Here is a 10452-nt window from a genome sequence, read left to right as displayed (position 1 = left end):
CGCCCCCGCCCCACGGCCCGGGGTAGGTGGTGGTGTCTGCGCGGTGCCTGCTCGGTGCTTTCCGCTGCACCCAAGCCCGTTCCTATCTCAGAGGCGGTAAAGAAACACTTCTGCGGGCAGCCCCTCCCGCACCTTTTCCCAGAGGCGCCCCGCGTTAGCCTGTGTGTTTCCCCAGGGATATTTAATTCCCGTCTTCTGGATTTTTAGGCGGAGAATGCCCACATGCTGCCTTGGTTTGCCAACCAGGCACGCCTCACCCCGCCACGAGCTATTACTGTGCTTCTTTGCATAAGCACACTGTCCAGCGCTCCCAAGGCTGAGGGGTTCCGCGCCAGCAAACGAGTGTGTTACTCGTATAAAAATATGGTAATGCACACGCACACAGAGAGACACGCAGACACACACATACACACACACACATCCCAGACACACACTTTGTGCATATGGTACATACTGAAGTAACTCTTCTGACTTTTTTGCGTAATTTAATGACACGTTCCGGGTATCAGTCCATCTGCGCACAGAGCGTGAACATTCTTTTGTCGGGGCAAAATGCACATTAACGGCTTCCTGTCAGACTAATAAAAATCATTTTATGAGTTACGGCTTTTAATATTTAAGGCTGTAATCAAGACCCCCACAACTCAAGTTATGAGCCACAACAAAAGCCGTCTTCTTGCTTCTGAAAAGTCCGGTTCAGGATCGAGGGCCATTCTGCTGCTAGGCTCAGAAGCCAGGTTCCGTGCTCCAGTCCCCAGCCCTGTGTCCAGCCGGCCACTGAGGGAAGACGGAGGCCGAGGAGACCGAGCAGTCAGCCCCGCCCGCAGGTGACGGGCCCCATGTAGATGCGCGTCCTGTGGACCAGCGCTGGTCCCCTCGTCCCGCCTGGCCGCACAGGACGCAGGACGCGTGGCGACGCTCGTGCCTGGGAATCAGAAGAGAGGTGACACCGGCGGGCCCTGGCCAGTCTCTGTCACCTTCCTTGTCAGAGTATAGGCTGCTTCCTAGGATCCCACCTGCAGACGCCCCTTTGCTTGCCTCTGACACGACGGGGGCCAGACTGAAAGCGTGCGAACACGGTCCTCCCAGACACTGAGTGTCCCGTCAGAGCTGACATGTGGCTGAGCCGCTGTTCTCACCGTGCGCTGCTATTAAAACTGCGGTAGTTGTTGTAATTGAATGAAAACCGTGAAGCGTGTCTCTGTGCGCCCAGAGTTGACTGTCGTTCCTCCCTTTCAGCCTCTGCATAAGAGCCTCGACCCCAGCAACCTGGAGCACCTCATCACGCCCTTGGTCACCATCGGCCACATCGCCCTGCTGGCGCCGGACCAGTTTGCCGCTCCGCTCAAGTCCTTGGTCGCCACCTTCATTGTCAAAGATCTGCTGATGAGCGACCGGGTAATGACGCCCTCAGGCGGCTGTTTCTCCAAACGCTTGCTCCCAGAATCGTGTGCGGCGGCCAGAGGTGAAATGTCCGAGACCCCACTTCCCCCGGGGAGGCCGCTTTCGGGTGCCCGCGGCCTCGCTGCCTGGCGTCTGTGGGAGGTAGCACAGCGTCAGACGCTGGGTTAGCCGATCGGAGGCACGTGACCGGGGCCAGTTGTTGGTGAATGCAGAACGTCGCCTGTTCTAGTCCAGCCTGACAGGGTTTAGTTCTTGTGATAACCGTCCGTTTTCAAAACGGACAGACTCGGAAGCCGGTCCCCAGGGCTCCTCCCCCTCCCCGTAGCAGAGAGCCCTGGGTGCAAACGTAGGAAGGGAGGAAGACGGGTGTCTGTCTCCCGTGTGTCTGAAGAGTTGGTCCCTGACAGTCGCGTGGACTTTCACGCACCCGTGAGTGGGGGTGGGGGGGTGTCACACACAAACCCACGCAGGACCCTCAGTACCGTGGCCGCTGTGTGCGCAGGGCTGCAGTAGGTCCTCTGAGGAATTAAACGACGAGGTCATGCTTTCTGCTCTTAGAATACAGGCAGCGCTCTTTGTTTAAAAGGATTTCCTTTTAGATTGTGATTGAGTGGAACTTCACAGAGCACGCTGGTTTTTCACTGAGTGGTCCGTACACGCTTTGTTTCGTGACATTCAACGCCACTTTCTCCTGTGCTTACCGCTCCCCTTCGTCCTTTCCTACCCTTTCCTGAGTTCTGAGCGTTATCCCTGGGCAAACACTACCTTCTGATCTCCTGTGCTTGCTCGTTCTAGGGAGTGGGCACCTCCCTGGGGTCGATGTTGGCCTCACGGGCCTGTCCGTTGTTTGGTGGAACGCTGAGCCACAGGGGTGGGTCCAGTTCCAGACCTGAAGGGTGACCAAGGGTCGTAGTCCCGGAGGTGCCACCAGTCTCTGTCTGACTGTACTGCCACGTGTGTCATAGCCACCATTATTTTTCCATCTCATTAATAAATGTAAATACTTCTAAGCTTACTGATGATGAAAATCGTTTGGGGGCCTAATAGTGAGGCTAACCGTGTGTATGGCGTCTGAGACCCCTAGTGATTTGTGGCTGTTTGATTTAGCCAAGCAGAAGGCTGGTGTCTGGACACCAGCGGCCCCATTCCCATTGTCCACCCATCCGGAGAACGCTGACCCTTATGGCCGGCAATTAGGATTTGTCCACGCACCTGACTGCAGTGAAGACTGGAGCAACTGCAGGCCGGGCGTCTGCTTCAGCACCGGCTACTGTTGGCTCTTCCTCTTTGTCACCTCTCTCCCTGGGGTAGACTTCATGCGCGCAGGGGACCGCAGTGAGGCCTGCAGAGCCGGAATCGGCGGGCCCCCCCACTTTTCTGGGTCTCCCAAGGCTTCCCTCTTTGGCAGGGTGCTTGCTTCTTTCCTGTCGCTCGTTCTAGTGGAAGACGTTTAAGTGGCCTTCTCCGATGGGTCTCGGCCTTACCCAGTCGGGTCTCGCAGGCTTCACCGCAGAAGCCGGCAGCGTGGCTTCTGTCTCACGGTGAACACCCGTGAGCTGTAGAGGCCCCTTGCCCTGCTGCCCTGCCCACTTCTTCCTGCCCCAGGTGACCGCCCTCTCAACTCTTAGGTTTATTATCTCGTAACTAGAAACACAAATGCCTTACCACATACATCTCTCTAAGCAGAATGTGTTCGTTGTGCTTGTTCCTGAGCCTTACATAAATTACATCCTCCCGGGGACAGTCCCGGGTAACGGCCTCTTCTCCTGCTGCACATCCTGGTCTAAGAGTGATCCTCGTCGTTGAATCAGCCATGGGTACCCCGCTCGCTGCTTGGTGTCACTCCTTTGCAGGCAGGGTCTCGTATCTACTGACCCTCTCAGTGGACACGTGGAGTGTCGCCACATCTTCCCTCCCTTCAGCAGAGTGGCTGGGACTGTTCCTCAAGCAGCTTCCTGATGCACGTTAGCAAGAATTCCTGGGAACTTTTCAGTTCATCGTCAAATTGTTCTTCAAAATGATCATCAAAACTTACTTTCCTGTGACAGTGTGTAACACTCATTGTCAGATTCCTTAATTTCTGCCCATCTAGTGGATACAAAGGATGGAGCTCTGGTGGCCTAGTGCCTAAGGCATTTGACTGCTAACCAGAAGGCTGGCGGTTCAAACCCCCCAGCCACTCCTCGGAAGGAAGGTTAGGCAATCTACTTCCGTAGAGATAACGCCTTGGAAACCCAAGGAGGTGTCGCTATGAGTTGGAAACGACTCAACAGCAGAGAGTTTGGTTTTGGGTTTGTTGTTGTTGTTACTAATGGAGCTCGCACGTCTAGTTACCACTCATGTCGCCTCCTCTCTGAAGCGCGTTTTGGTATCTTCTGCCCGTTTTCCTATGGGCTGTTTGTCTTTCCCCCATAGGTCATCTTTACCCACATTAACCCTTTGTCAGGTGTATGTGGCAGTATCTTGATCAAATGCATGAAGCCCCATTTTTGGTTTGTCTTGTCACTGTGATATTCTTTGAACAAAAGTTGTTCATTTTTTTTTTAATGGGTTTTTTTTTTTTTTTTGGTAATTTTTGTCTGTTCAGAGTTTACACATCAGTCTGTGTTACCTTCTAAAAGTAGGCTAATTTTAATGAAACTAAATCTATTATGGGAGCTCTGGTAGCGTAGTGCCTAAGGCATTTGACTGCTAACCAGAAGACTGGTGGTTCAAACCCACCAGCCCCTCCTTGGAAGAAAGGTTGGCAATCTACTTCTGTAGAGATACTGCCTCAGAAACCCAAGGGGAGGGGTCGCTGTGAGTCGGATCTGACTCGACAGCATATAAACAACAACAAATCTATTACTGTTTTCTTTTGTAGTTAATGCTTTTTATATCCTGTTTGAGAAATCTTTTCCTATTCCATCATAAAAATAGTCCCATATTTTTTCCTAAAAGTCTGCAGGCTTTTTGTTCACATGTGAAAAATATACCCCGTCTGGGATTGGTGTGCGTGTTTTGTGTGCTGTGGTACGAGGGTTCCATTTTGTATTAGTCTCTCATGAGTGGGACCAAGCTTCTCAGCACAGCTGGGGAGGAACTGGCCTTCCCCCACCGTCTGCAGCGGCCCCACACACCGACCTGGCCCCGCTGGCTCCTGGGGTTGATTTGTTCATTCTACTCTTCACTGTCCGTCCTTAACATTTTATGATTTTCCCTCTAAAGAAAATTTAAGATGTCTCTTGTATGTCGTCTCTGGGGCTCTCCAAGTGTTTCAGTCACTTTTTCTGTTCATGGTCGGTTGGGGCGACGTGTCTGGTCGGTTGGGCTTCTGTCTGTCCCCCTTGCGGAGTCCTTGCTGAGCGCTGTGGTTTCCGTTGCATATCTGGGAGCAATGCCCAATCTCATGCTTTTCGGATCCCTGCATCACTCACTGCTGTGTGTTCCTGCGTGTATTTCCGGTGTATTCCCTTTTGTGAGAGAGGTGTGGTCATCTGTGGCGATGATTGAGTCGTCAGTCTCTGCTCATTTTCTTGACTGCCTTTGTTTCGGTTTCTTTTGGTAGGGAAACACGTGTCTTCTTTGTGGTTCAAGTTTGTGCTTCAGGGTCCTGTTTCCCTCAGAACCCTGTTTCTGTCCACACCCCATTCAGTGCTTTTTGCCTTCACTGCTGTGTCTGCCCTCCTGTTGGTTGCAGGTTTCCACATAGTTGGTTCTGATTGTGTTACTTTAATCCATCTGGTAGTTTCTGTTGCTCTTATTTATGAGGACTTTTCTCGTTTGTTAGGACTTTTATTTTCTATGTACTGCGATCTTAGCTGATTGAATGTCTGTCTTGGGATTTGCTAAGCGGCAGGGAAGCGTCATCTTCTGATCTCCTCTAACGTCCCAAGGTGGACGCAGAATCACCCTCCGCAGCCCAAGGCTGATTCCCATGAGGCCAGACAGGCCGCCTGCCTGCAGGCCGTTACAGTCTGACACCAGCTCACTGCTTCTCTGCTGGGTTCAGTACTGTGTTGCAGTGATCACAGAACTCCCAGACAATGCTCACGATTATGGGGTTTATTAGGGAAGTAACAGGCTACAATTCAGGTTCAGGGACACGCTCAGGATGCAGCTCTTCGATCCTGACGTTCTCCTGTCTGCTGTGCTCTTAGACACATCTGCCTGGATGTTGGCCCCTTGGCCTGGCCTCTGCCTCTGTGGCCGAGGTAAGCCTGCCACTCTGTCTCTTGCCTCTCGGTTCCACTGCTGCGTCTCCCTGCCAGGGGTTGCCTCTGCCGGGGTGTCTCTCAGCCAAGGAGGTCCAGTGCGGGGATCTTGGGTCCAATGACACACTCCACTTCCCCTCCAGTCCCTCTCTCTCGATGCCAGTGAGATCCCCTCCCCGCTCTAGAAGGGCTCAGTTCAGGCGGAGTGAGGAAACTAGCCGGTCCCAGCATCAGAGCTCTCCACACCTTCTTCACATGGTCCCGCCCAGCGACCTGGTGGGAGTCATCCAGACTGTGGCTGGCTGTGCCGTACCGAGGAATTCACTGCACGGCAGGATTTAAGCAGTTCAGGGCATAGCGTGTCTTGAGTCGTTCTTCCAAAATGGGCTTGCGCCTTGGAAACTTACTCTTTGTCTTCAGTTTCTGAGAGTATTTCCCCTCATTCTGGGCCACTGCTAATGTCCTGGGCTCAGAATGTTAGGTTGCAAGTGATTTGGCTGCAGAAAGCGCAGAGCGCTGTGTTCCGGCGTCTGCGCCTCTCAGGTCTGCGGTTGACCTGACGCTTTCCTGTTTGGCTGGCCTCCCCTGACGCTTGTGGCATCTGTTCAGGAGCCTTCGCTGAGAGACTCTGTCAGGAAGTGCCAGCTGTGGTTCCTGCTACATTAAGCCTGCTCCGTACTTGAAGGCTCTTCTCGCCCGGACGACTGAGTGCGCGGCTCTGTGTGGATGTCTGGCTCCGTGTGCCTGGGAAACGTTCTTCCGGGGGTGGTGTTCCTGGCCTGTTAGCTGGGGGTTACCTCACGTGTGCTCAGTGTCTCAGTCCCGGGCCACCCCTGGAGATCACTTACGTCCACTGGGGTAAAAACGGCTATCTCAGGTGTTCTGGGATTGGTTCCTCGTTTTTGCCCCCTTACTGTAGCATAGTGGCTAAAGCACTTGACTGCTAACCAGAAGGCTGGCGGTTCAAACGCACCAGCCACTCCTCGGAAGGAAGGTTGGGCAATCTACTTCCATAGTGATACTGCCTCGGAAACCCAAGGAGGGGTCGCTATGAGTCAGGGCCGACTCCACAGCACATAACAACGACAACTGTAATTTCCTGGCTCCTGCCTCACATACGCATCTCCCAGTACCTTAAGTTTTCTCATCTCTGGGTTGGTCATGGGCATGTATTAACGTCTTTAACTTTGCTTAGCTTCCAGGTAAAAAGACCACTAAACTTTGGGTCCCCGATGAAGAAGTTTCTCCTGAGACAATGGTCAAAGTGAGTAATATGCGTGCCTCTGTCGGTTTGGATACATTTAATAGGCTGTGATACTATCATGAGGTTCCCCACGAGGCTACTGTTGGCTCTTGGCTACTAACCAGAAGGTTGGCGGTTGGACCCACCCAGTGGCACTGCGGGAGAGGGCGGCAGGCTGCCGTAGTTGACAGCCCTGTGAACCCCGTGGGGCAGCTCTCCTCTGAGACACGGGTCGGCCTGAGCCGGAGTTGAACAGGGTGTCTCTGTTTTGTTTTGAATATTACTGAGGTGTTAACAGTTCATTCCTGTCATTGTTTTATGGCTACAAAAGGCCATCGTATTTGCTGTTTGGCGTCGTTCTGTGTATTGGGGTTGGGTAGGGCAGTATTGGGACACCTGGCGTCTTGCGGAGCAGCTGCTGTGCTGAAGAGAAAGGGTTGAAAGCTGCCTCCACGTCTCTGCTGCTTAGATGGCAGCCTTTGGCAGGAAACGGCGGCTTTTCCTGTGGATGGACGGCTGCCTTTCCATACAGACAGAAACACCGTTCTGAGGCTCTGGTGGGATGTAGGGAGGCTGAGTTATGGCTCAGAAGTTGCTGCTGTAAACACGTCTCTTCTCCGGGAAGAGGAGTTAGCATGAAGGTCGTTTGTCCCTGGGGGCGGGTGACTGACTGACTGACTGAGAGTCTCTAGGTCGACCCGGCCACGATGGGCAGGGCGGGAGCACTGGTACTAAATGCTGCTTTGCTGCGGCTGCGCTTCCTGCTCCATCTCAGTGGGCGTGTGTTTACACTGTGTGACGTGGCCCGTTTCCCACAGTGTCCCAGCTCCAGCTGACCTGGGAGCAGGTCTTCCTGGGGCGGGGGCGGGGGACGCATCACAGGCTGGCACCTCCAGGCTCAGACTCCAGGTGAGCCCGTGTGCCAGCCCCTCGCTCCGCCTTTACTCGGTAGTTGAGGGAAGCCAGGACTGGGAGGCAGGCCATGCCTGGAAGCCAGGCTCACTGAGTGACCTCAGGAGAGGTCTGGAGAGTGTCCGCCACGTGCCGGACACCGTTGGAGGTGCACTGAGCCTCAGCTTGGCTTCTCAGGAGGGAGCTGGGCAGCCCTTCCGAAAGCTTAGCGTGGACACGAAAGGCACAGAGGTGGGCAGCGCACCCTGGTTGTCAAACGCTTGCAGACGTGCAGGGTCACCACGTCACAAGCACAGAAGGGGGACAGCGCTGGTGGTTCAGAACTGGAGTTTTCGCACCAGGAAAATCAGCAAAATTTTATTATGCTCTAAAGTGTGGAAGGCATGTTGGAGAAGCATTAAAAACAAAAACAAAAATAGTCTTCAGTCAAATTATATATTTGCCATGCCCAGTAATCCATCTATCATGTCTGTCTGTCTGTCCATCTTTCTGTCCATCATCTCTCTATCCATCCATCATATACCATCTGTCATCCACCCATCCACATGCCCACCTACTTACCTACCTATCCATCATCTGTCTGTCCATCCATCCATCCACTCAGTCATCTGTCTGTCTATCTATCATCTATCTGTAAACCAAAACAAACTCACTGCCATGGAGTCAGACCTGACTCATAACGACCCCTCCTTGGGTTTCTAAAGCGGTGTCACTAAGGAAGTAGATTTGCCCAACCTTCCTTCCAAAGAGTGGCTGGTGGGTTTGAACCGCCAACCTTCTGGGTAATGGTTCAGTGCTTTAGACACTCTGCCATCATCTGCTGACCTGTCATCCATCTGTCTGTCTGCCTGCCTACCTACCTACATATGAATAATTCTTTTTTGTTCCTTAAAGAAAGGTCCATTAAAAACATTCCCTGAGTTTTTTCAAAACGTGGTGTGGAAATTCTCAGGAAATGTGATGGCTTACCTGTCCATCTCTGTTAACCAGATCCAGGCCATTAAAATGATGGTGCGGTGGCTCCTTGGGATGAAGAACAACCACAGCAAATCGGGAACGTCTACCTTGCGCTTGCTGACGACAATACTGCACAGCGACGGGGACCTGACGGAGCAGGGCAAGATCAGGTGCGCACCCGGCTGCAGCACTTCCCACTGAGCCGTCGGGCCGTCGTTGACTGGAGCCGCTGGATCGGGAGCACGGCTCTGGAGGGTTGCACGCATGTTACTGTAATAGGCTTTGTATTATTTCGAAATAGCAGCCACATGTCTGCTGAGGACGCGGCTACACGCTCAGTGTACGCGTGTCAAACCATGGGTGTGTACTGTTTGGAATGTATAGTGTGAATGTGATCTTGGTGGTGCACACCCTTGTTAATGCCTGAAGGCAAAAGAGCAGCCTTGGTGGAAGGCTTGTCTTCAGTCTCTTACAGATGTGGAGGGATGTGCCAGTGTAAAAATGCATGCATGCAAGTGATGTAGAACACATATGCTTTTGGTCTGGTTCTATTTATTTTGTTTGTTTATTTGAGAGAGAGAATGTAGTCATTGAAAACTGGAACCCCAGCGCCACCCCTTATTAGCTGGGCGACCTTGAGCGAGTTAACTTTCCCATGCAGCAACAGGGGTAACTCAGATCCTGGGACTTTGAAGTTAATGAGGCTTATTCACCCCTTAGAAAAAAGAGAGAGAGAAAGATCTCTTGGCTGTAGGCTGGTCATTGGGGATGATAACTGCATTGACTAGATTTAAGGCTGGTTTTGACAGAAACCTAGGAGAGGTACATATAAGCAGGAGAGAGAGTCTGTGTCCATCACAGTACTAACTAGCCCTTCCCTATGTGTGATCCCGTAAGCTGCCTCTGAGGACTTCCAAAGTCTTGCTTTCCATAGTGGGGAAAGCACTCATGACTGATGGGACAAGAGAGACTGACGGTTCTTGTCTAAGAGACGACAGAATAGCTGATGCATCACCTTCAAGGGGACCAGCTCAGGGCCAGAGAGGCACAGCTCAGCCATCAAGAGCTTGGGACTTCTCTGGGAGACTGTCAGTCGTTGGCACAAATGGCGGAGTGGTATCAGATGATAATAGAAATAACAAAGACTTCCAGGAGGTGGCATGTGATCAAGAAGCAATGGTACTGGAGGAAGAAGTCAAAGCTGCACTGAAGGAAGTGGTAGAAAGCAAGGCTCCAGGAACTGATGGGACACCCACTGAGATGTTTTGACAAATGGATGCAGCGCTGGAGGCGGCCCCCGGCTGTGCCGAGTCAGTTAGAGGCCAGCTGCCTGGCCGGCTGACTGGAGGAGATCCGTATTTGTGCCCATTCCAAAGAAAAGTGATCCCACAGAACGTGGAAATTATCAAGCAATATCATTAATACCACACACAAGTAAAATTTTGCTGAAGATAATTCAAAACCAGTTGCAGCAGTGTATTGACAGAGAACTTCCAGAGGTGCCAGCTGGATTCAGAAGAGGACGGGGAGCGTTGCTGATGTCAGATGGATCTCGGCTCAAAGCAAATACCAGAAAGGTGTTGAGCTGTGTTTTATTGATTACGCAAAAGCATTCGACTGTGTGGATCATAACAAATTATGGATAACCTTGAGAAGAGTGGGAATTCCAGAACACTTAATTGTACTCATGAGGAACTTGTACATAGACCAGGAGGCTATTGTTTGAATGGAACAAGGGGACAC

The 10452-nt window shown here is 52.2% G+C and overlaps 1 protein-coding gene across 1 annotated transcript in view; it reads left to right on the top strand.

Moving 5' to 3' along the window:
- PDS5B (PDS5 cohesin associated factor B) overlaps positions 1-10452 on the top strand; it is a 147856-nt gene that overhangs the window by 110911 nt on the left and 26493 nt on the right. The window contains exons 20-22 of the mRNA XM_007955954.1: positions 1240-1398; positions 6793-6861; positions 8743-8879. Of these exons, the coding sequence (XP_007954145.1) occupies positions 1240-1398; positions 6793-6861; positions 8743-8879 (365 nt within the window). The remainder of the gene's footprint in view (positions 1-1239; positions 1399-6792; positions 6862-8742; positions 8880-10452) is intronic.

Source organism: Orycteropus afer, unplaced genomic scaffold, assembly GCF_000298275.1.
Source record: "Orycteropus afer afer isolate SDZICR_OR568_19922 unplaced genomic scaffold, OryAfe1.0 scaffold00558, whole genome shotgun sequence".
Lineage (NCBI taxonomy): Eukaryota > Metazoa > Chordata > Mammalia > Tubulidentata > Orycteropodidae > Orycteropus > Orycteropus afer.
This window is presented reverse-complemented; position numbering and strand designations above follow the sequence as displayed.